This window comes from Micromys minutus, assembly GCF_963924665.1.
Source record: "Micromys minutus genome assembly, chromosome: 11".
In the NCBI taxonomy this organism is placed as follows: Eukaryota; Metazoa; Chordata; class Mammalia; order Rodentia; family Muridae; genus Micromys; species Micromys minutus.
The window spans coordinates 13211571-13234361 of record NC_137980.1 but is presented as its reverse complement, the minus strand read 5'-3'; the positions used below and the strand labels follow the sequence as shown (position 1 = coordinate 13234361).

The following is a 22791-nucleotide window of genomic DNA, read 5'->3' as shown; positions in this document are numbered from 1 at the left end:
GACCAAGACATCCCAGTAAGTAGGGACAAGGCGGTGAAGACAGACCCATGGGCGAGAATAGGGTTATTAACTGCCCCTACCAGTGTCCTAGGGAGTATCATGGAATAACCAGAAATTCTAGCACAGGCCAGACCACCAGGTCATCACGTGATAGACTGGGGCTACGCTTGGAGCCTGAGCATACAGAGGACAATTTATCTAGGCCTGGCCTGGGATTCTCAGCAGTGACAAAGAAACTGTCTCAAAAGGTGAGAGGAAAAAGAGGGAGGCTGTAGAAGATAACTCATAGGTAAGAGGACAGTCAGGAGTCACATTATGCAGTTGGTGAACAGAGGACTCTGAGAAACAAGTACCTCCAGATGTGATTCTTTCCCACGGGAAGGCGGGACTTAGCTTCCTCAGGTGAAGCTTAATACCCGAGGGTGTGTCTTCATCCCTCTGCCCTGCTATACTAAGTCATGTTTACTATACTTCAGAATTCTCAGTCTTCCTTAAAAATGAAGTATATTGTATCCCTACTTTTACCACTTTTTGTGTTACATCTCAGTGCCACAGCTTACCCCAAAGCTCTGCTGAGGCTTGTTAGATAACTTAAAAAAGGGCATTTTTAAAAAGAGACGATTTGTAAAAAGCTTATTAAATTCATCAAGAGAAGCCTCATAATTATTTGTGTGCCTGGCCTCTAGCAAACATATCCTGCTCTCTGGGTGGGTGGCATAGCCCTATGACAGCTTGTAAGAAAGCAAATCCTAACATGTTCCATTGGAAGTGAAATTCTTAGATCTCCATCCAAAATGCAGTCAGCAATACACCATAAAACTTGTTGGTCTCTCTGGAACTCTACCGAACCCACAGGTTTTCTCTCCAGAAGTTTTAACATCTGGCTGTACAGTAGGAACATGATGGCCTGGAAGCAGATGTGCAGAAGGCAGCCAGCTATTTGTTGGAAGTAAGCACCACTTACACAAAGGCACAAAGATCCATACATTAAACAAATATAAAAATATTCTCTCTGTGCTCTCCTATCATTTCAGAATTGCCAGTGAGACAGAGGTTTTAGGTATCTTTCTACATGGATATTCAAAGTACACATAACATATATATTTATATCTAATAAATTCTTGAAGAATATTTAAGACTACCTTGGATGATGTTCAATGCAATACTTGTAGACAATCATCAAGGTTTTTTTTAAGCTGTGAAGAATTTCAAGTTTTAATATGCAATAATTTATATTCCTACTTCTCATTAATGATTATTCAAGTATTTTTTTTTAGATCTTAGGCCATGAAAACAACTTTATAATTAGTATTGCCACAGGACTTTCGAGTTCCACAGATGTGACTGATAGTATCTACCTAAGTTCCTGGATTTCTGTAGCATTTATGACTCCAGTCTTTACAGATTTTCCTGTTTTCTTTTCTTTTTTAAGTTTTGAGACCGTTTCACTGTGTGGCCCTTGCTGTCCAGGAACTCTCCCTGTAAACCAGGCTGGTCTCGAACTTATAGAGAGATCTACCTGCCTCTGCCTCTCGGATGGCATTTTTAGATGTGCACTTCCACACCCAGCAGAATATTTTAAGTTCTGGTGGGTTTTGCCAACTTGCTTTTCAGGGATATAATACTGATTTAATTTTGTTTTCTCCTGGCAATGTGTTGGGGAATCCTGCCTGTTTCACCCATAAATTTGCATGCATGTATGTTGTGTGTATGTAGTTTTTTGATCTATAAGTCTAAAGGTCACATTATTTTAATTTGCATTTCCCTTATGGCTAATGCTGAACATCTTTTTATCCACACTTATTTCCTTATCTGTCTGTCTGTCTGTCTGTCTGTCTGTCTGTCTGTCTGTCTGCCTACATTTCCACCTGTCCTCTGCACATTTTCCTTGAGCTGTTAGTCTTTTTTTTATTGATATGTTACAACTATTTGCATTTTAAGAAGTTTAAAACTGTTTACACATTGAGGTAATAAGTGCTTTTCTATGACGAGCTTTTCCTTTTTGCATCTTTATATTTGTCCCCTGATTTGTCATAATGATTTGCATTTGGAGGAATTTAACGCTGTTTATATATTGAGTGGATTAGTGCCTTTTTATGACAAGAACTCAATTTTTGCCTTTTTGTATTTGTCCTTTGACCTTTTTATTCTGTGCAGCATATTTTTCATTTTTCAAGATAAATTTTATAATTTATTTTGTGTGTATGCACGCGGTGTATGTGTGTATTCACACTGTGTTGGGGGGAGGTTGCGTGGGGGGGGGAGCATAGAGGCCACAAAGCGGTATTGGATCCCTCGATGTATTGGTGAGCAATCTGATCCCAGTGAAACTGCTAGATTGTACATGTCTGGTTCAAGCTGGGTGCTGGGATCCAATCCCAGTCCAATCCCAGTGGGTGCTGTGATTCATTGCACTGTCTCTCTAGACCTCTGACACAGAATATTTCAGTCCTCTGCTTTGACCTTCCTCTTTTTTGAGGCAGGGTCATTTGTAGCTCAAACTGATTTCACACTAGTGGTTGCGCTGAGGATGATGTGGTCTTCTGTCAGTTCTGAGGGACTATAACTCTGTGCAATGCTGGGGAGTGTTTTCCAAATGCTAGATGAGCGGTCCACCAGCTGAGGTATAGCACCAGCCTTTCCTCATATTTTAAAAGATGGATTTAAGAAGTACTTACTGGCAGGGAGCTGATATGAATGCCTCCTTAGAGGTTCTGCCGGAGGAGGCTTGCAGCTAACCATCAGACTGAGCACAGGGACCCTAATGAAAGAGGTAAAGAAAGAACTGAAGGAGCTGAAAGGGTCTGCAACCCTATAGGAACATTATCAACCAACCAAACCCTCCACAACTCCCATGGACTAAAACACCAACCAAAGAACACACATGAAGAGACCCATGGCTCCAGTTGCATATGTAGCAGAGGATGGCAGTGTCTGGTATCAATGGGAGAAGAGGGCTTTGGTTCAATGAAGGCGTGTTTCCCCAGTGTAGGGAAATGTCAAGGCACTGAGGTGGGAGATGGTGGTTGTGAGAGGGAGCACCTTCATGGAAGCAAGTGGAGGGGGAGGAGGGATGGGAGCAGGGCGGGGAGGAAGAGGGTAAGATTTGAAATGTAAATACAGAGAATATCCAATAAAAATTTTTAAAAAGACGGATTTACTTCTGTTTTAATCTTTCACTCACATTTGTGAGTTTTATTATCAATTAGCAATGAGCATTCTGTTTAAGGGAGGATTTGTCTACAAAGAGGTATTTTGGATTTTTATTTGTGGTATTTGAGTTATTGCACCTGGGGCATTCCCTGTTCATTTTTACTGTCAGTCGGGTGCAGCAACTGCTTTATGGCCAATGCTTAGCAAGATATCTTGATAACAGAGGTACTTAGTGATGCTAACTAGAGGACTAACTAGAGGACTAACTAGGGTGAGCTGCTGGGATGCAGGGTTGAAGGTTACTGTTTCAGCTTGATGAAACCTTCACAGTGAGTAGTAGCAGAGTCAATTCCAGCATTTGGGAAGGTCCCACTGAATATGGTCTTCATCAAGGTCTCGCCCTTTCTTCTTAGGCAGCTATTGATTACTTCCTTAATACTCTGAGTTCATCAGGTGTTCCATGTTCCTAATGTTGGCGCTGCACTAGAAGCTGTTGGGGTCCCTGCTCTGGATTAATCAGTCTAAGGTGAGACCCCACTGTCAGCATTTAGAACACTGGGGTAGGGTCTCATGCGTAGCTAGGGGTCAGAATGAATGCCAACGCAACCCCCTGAGCAAAGGCTGTCACTGTACATGGCACCAGCGCCTCCTGGTAACACTGGGGCGGGGCCTGAGGTTGACTCTGCGTGTGCAGTGTGTGTGGGCGATGGTGATGCTGATGGTCCCCAGAACACTCACGAAAGGCTTGGGCTCATCAGTCACAAGTGCAAACACTAGCCTCCGTCTGTCCTTACTTAGCTGAAAAACAAGTTTCTTGAAAGTGCTTTAGCCCTTCCTCTTTTCTCTGAAAGGGAGGGTGGAAGTGGGTGAGATGTGTAGTTCCCTGTTTTTTCATCCTCTCGAGATGATCTGCGGTTTTCCCGGGTTACCAGGATGGGGATCTTGTGTGGAATGGTAGTCTGAATTCTGCTGAAACGCTGGCTTCCTCTAGAAAGTGGTCCCAGTTTTAATTATAATTTACTGAGAGACATAAAACTAAGGGATGTTTAATACTAGTTGGCCTAATGGATCAAATCAAATCATAGACCATGGTAAATGTAGGGAGTATGTGGGAAACAAGGAAAGATTGGAAGAGAAAATGTCACTGCAAAGGGGAGACTTGAGGTAGGCATTGCGTCCTGGTCTAGGCTACCAGACCGTAGAGCTTTAGGGTGTAATTCTCGGGCTTTTGCATTGGCCTGTCTGTACAAGGCATTTCCAGTACTTGTTAGCATCATTCTTGGTGTCTACTTAATTGCATGATGACTGCTGTTTGGATTTTGTGCAAAAGAAGAGCTCCTTTCCCCAAGGAATCAGAAGGAAATTGGCTAGTGTTCCAAAAGCAGAGTGGGTGTCTGATAAACCTGGGCAGTAACTGTGACGTCATCATTGAACTTATGAGCTGTTTGAGCAAATACTAATTTTTTTTTGGTGCTGGCCATCAAACTAGGCTTCATATGTGCTAGGTAGGAGGTGTGCCTCTTTGCTGTCTTACCTAAAATTTGTGCTGTCCAAGTACGGCGATTTTGACAACATAGGTTGGGTGGCAAATAAATGAAATTTAGGACAATGATTCTGACCTTATGCTGATGCTTAATAATAATGAAATAACCACGAGTAATAATGTTAGGTATTTGATAGTTTACTCTCCAGTCAGGAATGATATTCAGCACACTCGGTAACCTATGACAGTAGTATTAACTAGCTGTTCAGTATTTCGTCATAAGTAGTAAGCTTCCAATAAGGGCTGGCGGGCTGTCAGCCCACTGCACTGTAAGACATGTTTAAGTTGCCACCACGTCTTTCTTTCTATAATTAAAAAACACCTTTAAATTTATTTTGGGGTGCCAGGGATCACACCTAGGGCCTGTGTGCTAGACAAATAGTTTACCACCGAACTATCTCCCAGCTTCTTAATTCTCTTTAAAATTATGGTGGTTGTAATTTTTCCCCTAAGAGGTGGCACAATAAAATACGCCCCAGTAGATGGAACAGGGAGAGAACGGGGTCTTTTCTCCCCTTTGGAGGGTTAAAGACCTGAAACCGAGGTGTTGGCTCATAGACTGAACTTGTGACCCGCATGCTGTTGAGGTTAACAGCAGTGCTTGAAATTCCTTGGCTTGTATGTACACCGCTCTCTAATCTCCATTTTCCTGTGACTTTCGCAGAACGCTGCGCATCTGTTTCTGTCTTCAGATGTCTCTCTTATAAGAAGAATAAGCAACCTCTCCTTCCTTGTTATCGAGATCCTGTTAGGGTGTGACTGCTGGTGGACTGTGCCGGAGGTCTTTTTCTTTCACATGCAGACACATCTATCTGTTCGTGGAGGGATTTTGTATTCTTCCATTGAAGTTTATGGAATTCAAGCAAGTTTTGCCTTAAAATGGGACTTCCTATAGTTAGAGAGACACCACACATGACTGTATTTAAGAACACGGATAAGAAAGCAGGAAAGAAAGCTCTTAGTGGGGCTGGAGGGATGGATGGCTCAGTGGTTAACCTTGAGGACTGGGGTTCCATCCCAGCCTACATGCAGGCAGCTCACAAACATGAGTAACTCCAGCTCCAATGATTCCAGCATGCTCTTCTTGCTTCCATGGCAACTCATACATACATACATACACACACACACATACACACACACACACACACACACACACACACACACACACACACACACGAACATACACAGTCACGGAGACACATTCCCAGACATGCACGCACAGAAATAAAATGCTTTCTAAAAAGGAAAGGCTGAGAACTCTCTCCTGTGATGGACACTCGTGGAAATGAGGTGGTGGTTTTCAGCTCTCTGAAGAGCAGTTCTGTGGGAAAGAAAGGACTTTGACCCCTGAAGACAAAACTAGAGCCACCGAGCCAAGGGGGAAACAGTGCAGTTAAGATAAAACTTACTTGGGTTATGGTGCACAGGATGTTGGGAGGCACCATAAGTGGAACACGCAGGTTCCCCAGACAGTTCGGGCGGGTACCCGGTGTATATTGGTTAGTCTGGCCATCTGTATTATCTCATTTGAAGTGCCTGGTTTCTCTTGGCATGGCTTAGAACACAAGTTACATGGTAGATCTTCAAGCAATGCGTTCTTGCACTAATTGGCTTTTTTCATGTCTTTGTTGGTGGAGGACAGGAATGTTCTGATGGCTACATGTGCAAAACACAGTTTCAAATAAAGAATGAGACTCCCATACCACATCCTGGAACACCTGCCAGTGTGCACGCGTGCCTCCCCACAGAGGTGAGTAGAATGTGGGCTCACGCTCAGTCTTCATGAAGTGTATGAAGTGCTTTCAGTCTGTGATATGCATGTTTATATGTTAAAAAATTAAAGTAGCCCTTGGATGCTGGCACTGTTGGTGGTAGGTATGTGAATCATTTCTGAGGGGTTGTTTTCTTCATAGCAGTGGAAACAGCAATTGAGGTGTGTACTGAGTCCCTTAGGTCTAGTGATCCTTCACACCTTTCCCTGGATCTGAAGACACACAGTGCCTTTTAGTGTTTTTCTCCAGTGGCAGCTCAGCCCATGCAGATCTAACTCTGCCTAGTCTGCCTTTGACTGTTTTTCTAGTCCTTTGGAAATGTAGAGAATCCGGGTCTCATTCTTTAGGAAAATCTGATTGGCTTGAGAAATTTACAAATTTACAAAATTAAATGTTATTAAAGCACCAAGTTCTTAGTAAATTTCTGGAATATTTTCAGTTTTTTTTTTTTTTTTTTTTTTTTAGTCAAAATACAAATAGCCTTATATGTTTTTTATTCTTAAGAAAAGTTGTAGATATCCATTCTGAAACAATAGGGAAATCTGTAAAACTGAAATAATTCCCCATACATCTTTAATATAAACTATTAATTTTTGGAAAACACTGCCTATTTTCCTTAGGTTTCTCTGGTATATGTGTTTGGTTAGTGAACACAGAATCCATAGTTCACGTCAGTGACTCCACAGCGTTCTATCTGATGACTACCCCATACTCTTACTTCAGGGAGCTCTGGGATTCTAACAGATAGAAGGTGGTTGATGGGAACTAATTGCCTCAATACAAAGGAAGGAATCAGATGCCTTTTGTACATGTGTCTTGTGTGTGTGTGCTGTCTGCCTACATGGCTATGCACCTCTTCCTGACTGTGTCTGCATGTTTCTTTTGGTATGTGTGTGCATGTGCCTTTCTGGTTGTGCATGTGCCTATAATGCATGCGGGTTTGCATATGGACTTGACTGTATACAGGTGCCAGGTCCATGTGAGTGTTTTCCTCTTCGGCTCAGACAGGGTCCCTCCCTCGCTGAACCTGGAGCTCACCATTGACCCAGACTCTTTCTTCACCTTCTGAGGGCTAGGACATGCTACCGCCCTCAGCTTTCACGGGGTGCCAGTGGTCTGAACTCAGCTCTGAACTCCTCATGTGTGCTTGCAAAGCACCTTACCCGCTGAGCTGTTTGCCTGGTGAAGATGCGCCTTTCTTCCTGCGTGCAGAAACAGCTAGCTGGTTCTGCTGGTGGTCTGGGAGTAACTTGCTCCAATAGTGTTTGATCACAAGTCCTTCTTACTGACTCGGTGCTTTAGGAGTGCTAAGTGCTACGTGGAGGTTGCTCGATTCTGATGCCAAACATGCTAAAATAAGCTTTCTCAGTTCATTATGTGTTAGCTTAGAAAGGCAACAGAAATGACTCCATAACCCCGTTACTAGGAGTCTTCACTAGGAGACCCTTGCCACTTGATTCCATGGAGTTCTCAATGCGCTAGGTTTTCACCTCACTCCTGATATGCTGGTCCCCACAAGTCCAGTCATCTCTCCCAGTATGTTTTCCCTCTGTCCCCATATCTCATCTCCACCTACCACACTCCATCCTTGCAATCTATGTTTAAATGCGTGTGTGTGTGTGTGTATGTATATGTATGTATGTATGTATGTATGTATGTATGTATGTATGTATGTATTTTTTTACATCCTGACCACACTTTACCCTCCCTTCCCTCCTTCCAGACTTTCTCTCCACCTCCCCTCTTCCCTTTCCACCATCCACTAATCCATTTCTCTTCAGAAAAAGTCATGCTTCCCTTGGATATCAAGCAGGCATGGCATGTGTCTAATCCAGTATGTCCAATATCATCAGAGAAATCCCCCAGTCCTCCCCACACCTGGTCCAACACGACGTCGGACATTTCTTTGAGTGTTTCTCAGCCACTTGAGATTTCTCTTTTGAGAATTCTTTGTTTAGATCTTTACCCCATTTTTAATTGGATTATTTAGCTTGTTGATATTTAGTTTCTTGAGTTCTTTTTTAGTTTTGGACACTACCCTTCTGTCAGATGTGGAGTTGGTGAAGATCTTTTCCCATTCTCTGGGCTGTTGTATTGTCCTGTTGATGGTGTCCTTTATCTTACAGAAGCTTTTCAGTTTCACTAGGTCCCATTTATTCACTGTTGATCTTACTGCCTGAGCTGTTGGGGTTCTGTTCAGGAAGTTGTCTCCTGTACCAGTGCATTCAACCCTATTCCCCACCTGCTCTCCTATTAGCTTCAGTGCATCTGGTTTTATGTTGATCCACTTGGACTTGAGTTTTGTACAAACACACACAAACACACACACACACATTTCATTTTTCTACATGCCAGCATTCAGTTAGACTAGCACCATTTGCTGAAGATGCCCCCTTTTTTTTGTTTATTTTGTATCTCTGGCTTTTTTTTTTTTAAATAAAAAATCATGTGTCCATAGGTGTGTGGATTTTCGTCTGGGTCTTTGATTCGATTACATTGATCAACCTGTCCATTTTTATGCCACTACTATGTGTTTTTTATTACTGTTGCTCTGTGGTACAGCCTGAAATCAGGGATGGTGACACCTGCAGATGTTCTTTTGTTGTAAGGATTATTTTAGCTGTCCTGGAAATGTTTGTTTTTCCATATGAAATTGAGCATTGTTCTTTTCAGGACTGTAAAATATTGTGCTGAAATTTTGCTGGGGGTTACATCGATTCTGTATATTGCTTTTGGTAAGATGGCCATTTTTCTTACGTTGGTCCTACTTATCCATGAGCATGGGAGTTCCATCCTTTGCTGTCTCCTTCAGTTCCATTCTTCAGGGACTAGAAGTTTTTATCACACAGGTTTTCACCTGCTCAGTTAGAGTTACCCCAAGGGGATATTTTATATTATTTTTGGCTGTTGCGAAGGAAATTTCTCAGCCCCTTTGTCATCTGTATTTGAGGACCACAGAAAATGAGGACCACAGAAAACTTCTTTTGAGTTAAGCTTGTATCCAGACACATCAGTGAAGATGTTTATCAACTGTAAGTGATTCCTGGTAGAATTTTTGCTTATGTATACTATCATATTAGGCGCCATTTGTAAAGTAAAAGAATATTAATATTATTCTGTATGCATTAGTTAATTAGTTAATGCTAGAAATTAATATGGTGTCAATTATTCAGACTGGATTTTTCCTAAATAACCACATAGAGACATTTTAATATTTCACAGTCATAGGCCTTAGCTGGGCAGACTCTCAACTAGCTTGTCTAAGTTAGCCACATCAGCTATACCTTCTTGGCCTCCTTCTGTCTCCTCTCATGTCTCCTGGCAAAAAGCTTTCCACCTTTTCCCCTCTAGATTTCCCTTCTCCCTCTCAGGAAGTCCCACCTTCCACTTTCTTCCCAGCTAATTGGTAATCAGATTTTATTAAAGTCAATCAGAGAATACCTTAGGTAGCTGAAGAATGGCAGAGACACAGAGTACTCCAACAATCATATCATCCTTGGATACCAGTACTTTGATTTCTGCCTTTCCTATTTGAATCTCCTTGGTATCCATTAGATGTCTTATTGCTCTAGCTTGAACTTCAAGTACTTTACTGAATAGATATGGAGGGGGCAGACAGCCTTGTCTTGTTCCTGAGTTTAGTGGAATTGCTTTGAATTTCAATTTCTCTCCATTCAATTTGATGTTGCCATTATTATGTTTAAGTATGTCTCCTGCAGTCCCTGATTTCTCCCAGACTTGTATCATGAAGGGGTACCGATTTTGTCAAAGGCATTTTGAGCATCTAATGAGATGATCATGTGGTTTTCTTCTTTCCATTTTTAAATTTTGGTATGGTGGATTGCATTGACAGATTTTCATATTTTTGAACCATCCCTGCATCCCTTGGATGAAGCCTACTTGATCATGGTGGCTGGTCTTTTTGATGTGTTTTTGGATTTGTTTTGCAAGTATTTTATATAGCATTTTTGCATCAGTGTCCGTGAAGGGCAATTGGCCTGTAATTCTCTTGCTTTCATTGTCGAGTCTGTGTGATTTGAGTATCAGGATGACTGGCCTCAAAGAACAAATTTGGTAATGTTGTAGTTCTCCTTTGTTGACTAATCTGAGGAGCACTGGAGTGGGGTCTGGGGTTGTGGCTTACCTGGTTTTCAGGGAGTTGGGCCTCTGCTGGGGCAGAAGGCTTGGACAGAGATGTGGGCAGGGATATGGTAATGAGGAGTGGAGGGGTGGTTTGTGTTGTGCTTGGCAGATGTGGGTGAGCTGGTGGGGGTTGGCTTGTGACACCTGGAGTCAGGACTCTGGCCCAGCCTCTGGTAGGGTAGGAGGAGGCTTCCACCAGAGATGTGGGCCAGGATCACTAATGCTTTATTTTGAATTGTTTAGTAAATCATAGTAAATTAGATTGCCCAATATGGATCACAGCATAGTTAGAAGAAAGTACTAGGTTTGGAAATTGTATTTTGTAATTCCTCAGTCATGCCCTAGCAGTGTGACCTTGTGTAAGTCTCAGTTTTCTCACCTCGAGGATTTGTTCTTTTGTTGGATAAAATATGCAAACGTGCGACTATCAATACTAGCAAACTATTTCCTGATCATATGATGAAGAGCGGTAAGTGAATGGAGAAGTTAAGAGGGAGAGCAGGTGACATTTAGTTTCTGTGCTTCTCATGCTTTCAAAGGCCGGGGATGACCTGCAGGTCAAAAGGCACAGGTCAGAGGGCACAGTTAGCCAGCAGCATCTCACAGAATGGTTTGGACATCACTAAACATGACATGTAGCAGTAGAATATTTAAGATATCTCAAGGCTTATAAGAACTGTATGTGCACTGTTACACTTTGTGAGAAATACTAGACTGAGTTATATTCTCCTTCTGTATGACTTTTTTCTTCATCAGGATTTATTTCTTTCTTCATCAACATAAATTTCTGTTTATTTAGTAGTATGATTATGGGTATGATGATGTACAATTTGCTAGTTTTTCATTTTTAGATATTTCAGAATTAATATTTTATCTTAATAGCTTGCTTGCATTTGTCATAGAGTAGAAAATATTATGACAATTTAATATATACTTAGGGTAGATGATAATTAGATGGGGAATATATTGTTTCTCCTAAAATGCTGCGGACTATTCATATTTAACAATTTTTAAATTCCAGTATTTAAGCAGATTTTATGATGAGGATTGATTATGCTCGTGATAGAAGGACTGGAGGGGTGTATAATGTTAGTTTGTGGAAATTGCCAGATTTAGCTCTAACTGTACTTTCAGAATAGGATCTGTCAGTCAGGAAAACTAGGATGATTAATGAACTTGTTAATAAACAAGTGTATAAAACAACATTGTCAACCATTAGTCATCAAAAGATGCTTATAGTCTGAGTTGGGGAGAGCTCAGGACATGGTCTGTGGCACTAGAAAATACTGACTTAAGCAAAATACCCTAAAATTATGATATTCAAATGGCTAAAATAGTCATATTTTTGCTGATAATAGCTGATTGTGCTTGTGAATGCCAAAGGAATGAACATTCATGAATGCCACAGGACATAGGAATGCACATACATACATGCATGCCAAAGGAATACATATATGTGAACAGGTAGATTTCAAGCCAGAAGGAAGAGTTTCTGTGATGTTAGTACTTTTATTTGTTTATCCACAATCAATATTTCCATCAGTGACTCTAACAAATTTCGTTTAGCGCCTGTTTGTGTTAGTATTAACGTCTGTGTACTAAGAGCTTAATCCTCATGAAGAAATCCTTGCAGTGAACATTTATCGGCTTCTCTACTAAGTTCCAATGTCCTGTGTTAGTTCTGCACAGTCTGTGGCAGACCCATGGCAGGAGACAGTAATGATGGATTAGACAGTGAAGTGGATGTAAATGAGGAAGACAGGCGCTCACTTGCCCTGCTCTGGGTGATTTGAATACATTCCTTAATTTTATCTCATGTACAGATGCCTTTATTACCCTCATTGTACACATAAGGAGATGGACACATGGTGATTAAAAACATTACCCAGGGACCAAGGCAAGGCTATGATTAAGTTTGACTTCAAAATGCATGCTCTTAACTACCCCAAAAGCAACAGAAACTATTTTAGTGGACACCCGAATCACCTAGAAGCTTGTTAAAAACAAATTATTGTGTTAACAATTTGTTCAAACTAATTGCTGAGTCCACACCTACAACTTTTGATTCAGTAGGTCTGACGGTGACCTAAGAATCTGCAGTCCTCATAAGCTTCCAGATGGGACGGATGATGCTGGGTCAGGACCACACAGTGAGAACAACCATGCTCCTTCTCTGCTTAGTAGATCTGAGATACGGCACAGATGGTTAGCTCACGTGACAGGCAGGAGTCAGTATTGCAACAATGTTGATGGGATGAAAGTTGTCTTAGGTCAGGTTTTCCAGAAGGAGAGCATAGACTAGGGTTTCTAATTGATTTATGGTGGATGTGCTTTTAAGAGAAAAGAAGTCGGAGAAGCAGAACAGGGCAAGGAATAACAGCCAGGGACGAGAAACGGGAGACAAACTTTATCTGGTGTCAGAGAATTAGTCCCACCATGTGTCACCGGGCTGGCCTTTGGTAGTCTAGTAACCAGTTGAGTAGCCAGATCTTCAGGTAGGTAGCTCCAGTGTGCTGAGTAGGTCTCCAGAGAAGAGGTCCGTGATGAGTGATCAGCCAACACTCCCAGCACGAGTAGAGGTATGTGGCCCAGCCTTAAAGAGGACCTTAAAGGGTGGTCAGTGATGTCACTATTAGGGAACGACATAAGACAACAAAATGGAACCTGGGGAAAAGTGCTCTGCTACACCTGCAAATTACACAACAGAGAAACGTGACTATTTGAAAAAGAAAACTGCATCTGTACTGAACACAGACTGACATTTCTTGTTGTCATTCTTTAAATGCCACACTGCACTAACGATCTATATAGCACTGCGTCGTGTTAGATATTATAAGAGATAGAGAAATGATTTCAAATGTTTGGGAGGAGATGAATAGATTATATGCACGCACTACATCATCTTTTACAAGTGTCGGCAGATTCTGGCACCTAAAACTGTCCTCCATGGATACCTAGGGACAGCAATCTATGTGTATGGCTTGCCTGTACATGGACAGGGGAGGCTTCCAGGGAGTGGTCGTTTTAGTTGTCTAAAAGCTCACAATGATGAAGAGAGTGTTTACGATGCTAGAAAACAAACTAGAGATTTAGATACATTGGCCAACACATGGGTGACCTTTGGATGTATTCTAGAGTTAAGACTGCTCTTTATACCATGCACATTCTCAGGGCTCCGCAGGCTCTCTGGAGGCTGTCTGATCTGTGACGGTCAACATATGTCATGCGGAAGCAGACATAAGACCCAAACCCGTGGTCACAAATATTACCCTGTTTAAAAAAAAAAATCAGTGGGTCAAAGCAAAACGAATCACAATGAATGTGAAAGATTTGTCAGGGAGTGAGGACAGCGGAGTAGTAGGGAGAGGGGAGAGTGGGGGCCGAGAGGGGTCAGTGTGCAGTACGTATGTGTGTGAATGTGTGGAAGAACAAATTTAATGTATAAATAAATTCAAGAAGACTGAAGAGTCCAGTTGTCCATTTTACCTCAAGCACTTTAAAAATGCCGTTAAAATGTAAAACAAGGTCAGATTCTTACTAATTCTTGTCTTCGTTTTGGAAAGTATGCTTTCATAGAAGTATGTTCATAATTATATTTAAATTAAGTGAATGTTTTCATTTAGAATTTAACTTTTAACATAGCCTGTGCCCATAAATAAATCATTTAACCAAAATGTTATTGTCCTCAATGGATTTTAGAGGTGTAAAAAACTCCCGGTCTCAAAATATGTGAGAACCACTGCTCTAGCTCAGGCAGTGTATTACGTGATTACATGTGAGAAACATTGGTGATGAATCCAACCATACATTCATTCATCAATAATGGATTAGGAAGTTGACTGTAGAGTTCATCCGACAGGGAACACGCCGCAGCAGCTGTCTGCCCGACAACATCATTATTGAGTGTATTCGGCAGTCTTGGGGAGGTGACACTGGACCAGAAAACCAACAGATTCGGTGTTTTCAGATATCTGAATGGTTCTGTGCAGAAGAGAGAGTAAATTTACTTGGTTTCTGAGGCTAAGCCTAGTGTCAGCGTCTGACAGCGGCTGTACACAAAACCGTGGAGCATCTCCCCAGAGACTGGAGATGCTGCAAAGGCAGGGACTTCCTCCTTGTCAGTGGAAACCTTCAGCTGCCGCCAGGGCAGCACCCGGCCCTGCCCCCGCCTCTGGGAAGAGTAGAGGCTCACAGCAGCCAGGCAGATGGGGAGTTACTGAGACTGGCTGTTTGGCAGTGTTGAGGGCCATGTGCAGGCAGAGACATGATACCAAAGGCCACCGGGCCTGGCCCTCCAGTTTTGTTTGTTCAAAAGGTGGCAGGGGGTGGAGTTTAATGCATGATTGTATTGTATACATTGTATGAAGTTCAAATAACCTTTATCTTGGGCAGCAGGTGTTCCTTAGATGGTCAGTGTATAACTCCTTGCTTCAGTTCGGGAAGGACACTTGAATACTGTAGAAGACTAAACTAGGGACCTAGTTTCACTTAGAAATTAATAGCTAATACATAGTCTTCGCGTCAATCACACTTTGTTTCTAGAGAGTCTGACTCTGTAGTTGAAGCTGCATTACCTCACTGTGTCCTAGCCTGGTCTTGAATTCATGGATGTCCCCTCCCTTAGCCGTCCAACTGCTGAGAGCATAGGTGTGAGCCACCACACTGGGCCTATATTACATTTTTATATTTTGAAATGTACAAAAAGATGCCTCTGCTAATAGCTGAGTTTTTAAAAGACCTGCTTTGTGTGTGGTATAGGAAATCAATTCACTTTTCTGTCCTATCACGGACCACATGTCTTGACTGTAGAAAAATAGCTAGGTTTAGATGTATATGCCTGTGACATTATTTATAGTGGATTTTAAAGATTAAAATGGAACTGGAAAGATGTGTCTGGAGCAGGTCAGTGCTCTTGTGGCCAAAACTAACAAATTGAGTCTCTTTTCCTGAACATTCCTAGTAGGAGGAAAGAACTCACTCTTATAAGATATTCTCTAGTTTATGCACTGGGACATGTTCTCTCTCTCTCTCTCTCTCTCTCTCTCTCTCTCTCTCTCTCTCTCTCTCTCTCTCTCTCTCATATGCACAAATAAACATAAAAATTTGATATGAAATGGAATGCAAAGGGAACATCATGATCTCTATGCTCTTGACCGACTGTAAATTACAATCATTAAAATGGAATAGGTGATCTGAAATGGGCCGGTCGAATGCCTTGAAGTATCTTTTGTGCTAGTACCAGGAAGCAGGGGTTCCTGGAAGTTGGTCAGTGTAGCTGAGACATTTATAGAGTCATTGCTGTGACTCACTTGCCATGTTTCTGACGTCGTGAAATGACAAGTAAGACCTTGTCTTTCCCAGCAACCTCCCTGCCCCCCTCGAAAAACCCACAGCACTGACTTACGATCCTCCCTGCAGAAAAGGGGCTATCCCGAGGGGCAGGGTAGTCAGGACTGCTCTCGGGGATGCAGTTTTGTGTGACACTTTGTTTTTATTAGTACATGTTAGGGCTTTTACTTTCTATTGTCAGTTTATGAACTTTTCTGTTGGATTGAAGAATTTTCATAGTGACCGTTTGCTTTGTTGCATAGGGACTTTACTGAGAATCCTTATCAAACCTCCTGTACATAAATGTGATAGTTGGAGGTCGAAGTAGGAGCACAAACTGTATATTCCAATTAGGTAAGTTTTCTTTCTGAAACATTTGACTCCTTTGTTTATAGAATGTCTTTCCACATCCTTTGACATTGTCATACATTTCTCTGTATAATAGATCTTAATCCTGTCTTCCTCCAGGCTGCCCTTCCCACCATCCCTCTGATACCTTCATGACCTGTTTTGCTCTGACCCACTGAGCCCAGTCCATGGCACCTGCTGGGATGTTGACTGGTCTGTTGCTTGTGCAGGTCATGAGTGTGTACCCACAGCTGCAGTGAGCTCATGAGTGTGTACCCACAGCTGCAGTGAGCTCATGAGTGTGTACCCACAGCTGCAGTGAGCTCATGAGTGTGTACCCACAGCTGCAGTCAGTTCATGAGCGTGTATCCACAGCTGCAGTGAGCTCATGAGCGTGTACCCACAGCTGCAGTGAGCTCATGAGTGTGTACCCACAGCTGCAGTGAGCTCATGAGTGTGTACCCAGAGCTGCAGTGAGTTCATGAGTGTGTACCCACTGCTGCAGTGAGCTCATGAGTGTGTACCCACAGCTGCAGTGAGCTCATGAGTGTGTACCCACAGCTGCAGTCAGTTCATGAGTGTGTACCCACAGCTGCAGTGAGCTCATGAGTGTGTACCCACTGCTGCAGTGAGCTCATGAGTGTGTACCCACAGCTGCAGTGAGCTCATGAGTGTGTACCCACAGCTGCAGTGAGCTCATGAGTGTGTACCCACAGCTGCAGTGAGCTCATGAGTGTGTACCCACTGCTGCAGTGAGCTCATGAGTGTGTACCCACAGCTGCAGTGAGCTCATGAGTGTGTACCCACAGCTGCAGTGAGCTCATGAGTGGAGCAGCCAAGCCGTGTCCAGAAGTCAGCATTTCACAGCACCTCTTTCCTTCCACTGGTTGTTAAAATCATTCTTCCCCCCTCTCATGATGTTCCTTGAGTCTTGGGGAATGGGGCGTTGATACAGACACCCCATTTCGGGCTGAGCATCCAATAGTCAGTGTCTTAGCACTTTGACCAGTTACAGCTCTGAGTCTCCACACTAACTCCTGTCCCCTGCAGAAAGAAGGTTCCCTGGGCTGAGAGCAGTATTCACCCATGGGTGTAAACATAAACATTTAGAGGCAGGTTTTACAACAAATCTATTTGACAAAGCAACACTAGGTTCCCAGCTAGGGCCCCCTTAGCAATGGCATTCTAGCTAGGCTTGATGTACAAACTGTGTGTTCCCTCTTATGGAGTAGGCCTCAAATCCAATCAGAAAGTGATTGATTACTCCCAGAATAGCCATAACCACAGTTACACCAGTGGGTCCATTGTGCCTTGCTGGTCAGTTTTGCAGCAGGCAGGCTCCAGTGCTGTGTAAGGCCCCCAGTGCCTTGTTTCCTTCAGAGTCTTGCATAGCATCTCTGGCTGTGTGAGAACTAGCCAGCAGGAAGTTTTCATGTCAGTCACAACCAAATATGTTGTGTCTTCAGCAGTAAGGCCTTACTATGTATTTCTGGTAATGGTGATGTAATTACGTTGCAGAAGGAAGGACAATGACCCGTGTTGTTTGGGGGACCTAACACATCCCACATCTGGTACTGAGATTTTCATTTAATATCCCGTGTCTTCTGGGGGAAGAATTGTTCATCCGTGCACAGTACCTGCGTTCAGACTCCTTCATAAAAATCACATTTCGAATTAGCCTTCAGAGTAGGAGGATCCTGTAAAGAAAGAGCCTTCTTTCTTTTTAACTTGTCCCTGCCCTTTCTGTATTCCAATTAAATAATTATTTTTGGTGAAAGAGATTGTTAACCTTTAGCTCATCATTAACTTTTAGGTCATAAAGTAACCCAAGGATAGTTACTAATCTTTATAATTCATATGTATGTACTGTTGAAAAGTAACTAAAATTTGAAAACATTCTATGGAACTCTTAACTTGCTGGATCAAAAAGGTCAAAACCACAAAGCTGAAGAGGCAAGGACAGGGGTTCTACCATGGTTAGTATTGTCCCACTCGGCAGGAGGACGCACTGAGACAAACATGGCGCGTCGACATTGAAGGCAATCAGAAGCAAATTATCAGTGACCACTTGCAAGGGGACTGCATGGGGGGAGGCTTTTCTTGGGCTTTTCTAGTTAACGTTACTTTGCATTTTTTGTCTGTTTATTTTCTTATTTAGGTAAATTTTGGGTTATTTTCATGCAATAAAGACGGCTTATGTTTTGCCCTTTGATTACTGCATTTCACTGGTTAATAGCTCTTACGTTATCGCCGCTGGCGTTTTCCTCAAGCTCGATTACTGACATTCCATTCCTTCTGCAGAGGACTGGAGATGGGTACCGAACCTACTTTATTTATTCATTTACTACCCTGGCTACTTTAGAGCCTCAGGTTGCACCTTCAGATTACTTTTTTTTTTTAACTATGAAAATGACAGAGTCATAAAAGTAGCAATAGTATGTTACAGGAAAAAGAAAAAAAAAACAGATTTTTTTTTTTTTTTTTTTTTTTTTTTTTGTCCTAGGGCCTAGTAAGTAGTTCGCCAACTGAGACTTTCTTTAGATAAGCACAGGTAGGGCATTATAGAGGGTGAGGCCTTCAACAAAAACAGCCCATCATAAACTCCCCGAAGCACACATCTGAGCGTCGTTAAGGGGTCTCAGTGGCCAAGAACACATCCAGAGAGTGATGATCCTTGAGGAGTCTGGCTTCAGATATGCCCGCTGCCCTCAGGGTTTTACTAAACAATGGCTTCTTGGATGAGCTCTATATTGTATGTCCAAAGTAGACTCATCTATTAGGGTATTATTATCATTTTTATAACGGGACAAATGACAAAGCATCATTCTCAGTAAATGTGAGCAGCTCCTCTGTAAAGCAGCTGCTAATCTTAGCCGGAAGTGTGGGTGTGAGGATGAGCACAAAGGGTGAGTAAGAAGCATGATTAGCCCAGTACTGCAAATGTAGTTATTGGGGCAGCACTGAGATACCAAAACATTTCTGTTTAATGTCCGTAAATATAAGCAATTAGAAACACGCACGGTAGTCACGAGTTTCTAGATACATGGACTTGTAAAATTTCCCCTTGTTTGTTTGTTTGTTTATTCGTGAACGTGTTTTGGAGATAGGGTCTCCTTTTGTAGCCCAGGCTGCCCCTCAACATGTAGATCTGCTCTGCAGCCACGTACCGAGAGCCCAGGCTTACATCACCAGACTTGGTGACTGGATTGTTATTCTAAAGGAAATGTTGCAGCTGACTTCCATCCCACCTTTGTGATGCTTCTTAAGATAGGTACAAGATCAAAGACAAGCTAAATCCTAAAATTATCTCTTAAATTTTATTTTCTGTGCATGGTCTGTGTGTATTCTCTTTGCAGCACTGGCAAGTCAGAGGTTATCTGATGCCCGGAGTTCCAGACAGCTGTGAGCAGCTCTCCGGGTGCTGAGAATGAAGGCTGAGTCCTCGGCCAGGGCAGCAAGTGCGCTTAGGTGGACAGGAAGCCATCTCTCCAGCCCCTCTAACTCATTTAAGGTGTGACATATACTGTAGTGTGTGCGAGGTTTAAGAGGAAATGGGCATAGAACATCGTGAAAAGCTGTCATGTCTGATTAGGACTTTGAATTGTATTACAGTTTAGAATGGTTACAGGAGACGTAATATGGGGCAACAGACTGTTTCTGTAGCTAATGTTTGGCAGAAGTGTTTGTGTGTGCTTCCTAGAGTTTATCAGACAGTGCACATGCAGGTGTGGAGACTGTTTAAAGGAACCTGGTTAGAGGTCTGGGTGAGATTCAGTGCTCTGCTGTGGGGAAGACTTACAGAGGCGGGATGCTGGCGATGTTCCATGTTCTTTCATGGCTAGGCCCTTGGTACCCGAGTTATACGCTTGGAAAAGTTCATATAAAAAAGCTAGCGACACTCCATAGCCTAAATAGATAGCTTCTGAAGGCTACTTTTACGTTGAAAATTCTGTGTATTCTGTTCTCTTTAGCAAAACTCAGAATTAATATTTTGAGAGAAACCAAGTTAAATGCTGAAGAAATTCACAGAGGAAACCAATTATCTTTCTATTTATCAAGCTACTAAAAGAAATAGTAAAGACACCTGTTAACACCCATTGCAGTGAGCACTGAGGTGTATCAGACAAATGGGTTCCTTTACTCGTTGCTGATGCTGAGAGGGCTGTTGTTTCTGGCAGCATGTGTGTGCTTAAGAGGATGCTGAGCTCAGTTTTTTTGTGTACAAACAGTTGCCAAGGGAGTAAGGGTGTAGCTCAGTGAAGAGTATGCGCTTAACAGGCAGCGGGCCACAGGCTTGGTTCCCAGGGACAAACAAGCCATCGGTAGCGGGGGGACTTAAGCCCAGACAGTGTCACTAGGAGCCGGTTGCTGTCTTAGTTTAGTTGCCCTAGTTATAGTCTGTACATTCAGTGAGCTTGGCATGTTTCCATGCTGTACTTTTTACAGGACATCTAATGAGTTGCAGGTTTCAGTGTTTTTGAGTCTTTCGTGGAGAATTCCTGAGCAGGATATCTTGATTTTATTAGCAAACCTAAAACAAATAAAAGTGAAACCACGTCTTAGTGCTTCTTCCTTTTTTATTTTTTTTCCTAAAGCCAGTAGAAGTATCAGCTATGGACAAAGACGCACTGCTTAGAAGGTATTGCAATGAGATTTTGTCTTACAAGAAATTATACGTGAATCTAGAATGCTTGAATTTAAGAATCCATTCATTGTATTTGAAATTAATTTTCATCCGAAGTTAAACTGAAAAGGTTAATTTAAAAATATTCTATAGAGTATTATTCTGGATTGTACAAATGGGGTAGGGGGTGTTCAACTGTGTTCTTGGCTCCCGACGTCTTTCTTTAAAGGCATGGTTTGCTAAATCAAGCATTAGGTATCTGAGATGAGCTTGGAGAAGCGCATTTAGTCCTGTGGCCCTCAACAGAGCCTCCAGGCAGTGATTACATTGTCTAACTATACAGCAGGTTGCAGAGAGAAGGGAAGGCAGGTTTCAGGCTGGCAGTGGTATTGAACTCCCAGATGATGGCTGGCATTGTTTGTGACCAGTGGGGTCAGAAGGTGACAGCTGGTGTTCTGGTTGCTTGACTCCCTGTCCCCTTCCAAGGGAGAAGTGGTGACCTGAGAGGAACAGTGTATGCATTGGAGGAGATTTAAATAAATGGCTGCTGACTCTTATGAGCGCCCGTCCCCAGTTCTCTCCCGATGTCGTCACCTTTGATGTTTTCTGCTATGTTGAATGTGGACTGTTCTCAGCTGAGGCACTTTGTGAAGGTCATGGTACCTACAGGTAGTAAGCATAGGTGTTTCATGGTTATTATCCCCACTGGTTCCGGCCTTTTTTTACCTGTTTCTTACTGCGCCACAGTGTGAGGAGCCTCTGCTCCATGTCCCTGTGGCCCCAAACCCACACTTTTCCGCTGTGGCACTGAGCGTGGCCCACCCCATCCTCTGGTGCTCACTGACACATTGTATAGCTTCCATCCAGAGTAAAACCTTCCTCCCATAGCAGTTTTTTTCAGTGTTCTTGTCACATGGTAAGGAAGGTGATGTGTTTACCTTGTCACATGGTGAGGGAAATGATACATTTGCCAGGATCTTGGTGCTTTCAGCAGTAGCCACAGCACCTGAGCCGGAATCTCACCCCTGAACCTTTATGCCACAACTTCTATTCCTACAACCTGTCCTCTTCAGAAACCTTACTCCATCACTACCATATTTTGTAAATAATTATAACACCTCCTATCTTCATCATTAACCCCAACCTCAGCTGTTTCTTCTACCTTACATTAATATCAAGAGGTGGAGGACATCTCCCTTGTAACTACTAATTTTGGACTCACCAATTCTGGTGCTTATCTTCTTGGACTTATTGTAACATTTGGCTGTATTGACTAAACTGACTAAACTTGACACATCGAGAGTCGTCAGAGAGGAAGGAGCCAGAGAGGAAGGAGCCACAGCTGAGAAAGTGCTTCTATGAGATCCAGCTGTAAAGTATTTTCTCAGTTAGTGGTCAGTGGGGGAGAGCCTATCCCATGGTGGGTGGTGCCATTCCTGGGCTGGTGTCCTCGGTTCTATAAAAATGGGGGCTGAACCAGCCATGTGAAGCCAGCCAGTAAGCAACACCCCTTCATGACCTCTGCATAAACTTCTGCCTCCAGGTTCCTGCCCTGTTTGAGTTCCTGTCCTGACTTTCTTTAGTGATGAACAGCCGTGTGGAAGTTAAGTTGAATAAACCCTTTCCTCCCCAACTTGCTTCTTGGGTAATTGTATTTTGTTGCAGAAATAGAAACCATAACTAAAACACTAATCAAGCCTGTCTTCTTGAAATAAATTCTTATCTGCAGAACACTGGAAGAAATGATTTCTTTTATTCGTCTAACAGGTCACTAAATTGTGCTATGGAAAAACTTGTAAACTCTTTCAAAGGCATGGTCTTTATGAAGTATTGAAGACAAACCCATGCAAATCAAGGTAACCTAGAGGGGGAAGACGTGT

At 42.6% G+C, this 22791-nt stretch overlaps 1 protein-coding gene across 1 annotated transcript in view; it reads left to right on the top strand.

Annotated features, from left to right (window-relative positions):
- ATG10 (autophagy related 10) overlaps window positions 1–22791 on the top strand; it is a 251348-nt gene that overhangs the window by 63775 nt on the left and 164782 nt on the right. The window contains exon 3 of the mRNA XM_080925753.1: window positions 6339–6446. Coding sequence (XP_080781879.1) covers window positions 6339–6446 — 108 coding nt within the window. The remainder of the gene's footprint in view (window positions 1–6338; window positions 6447–22791) is intronic.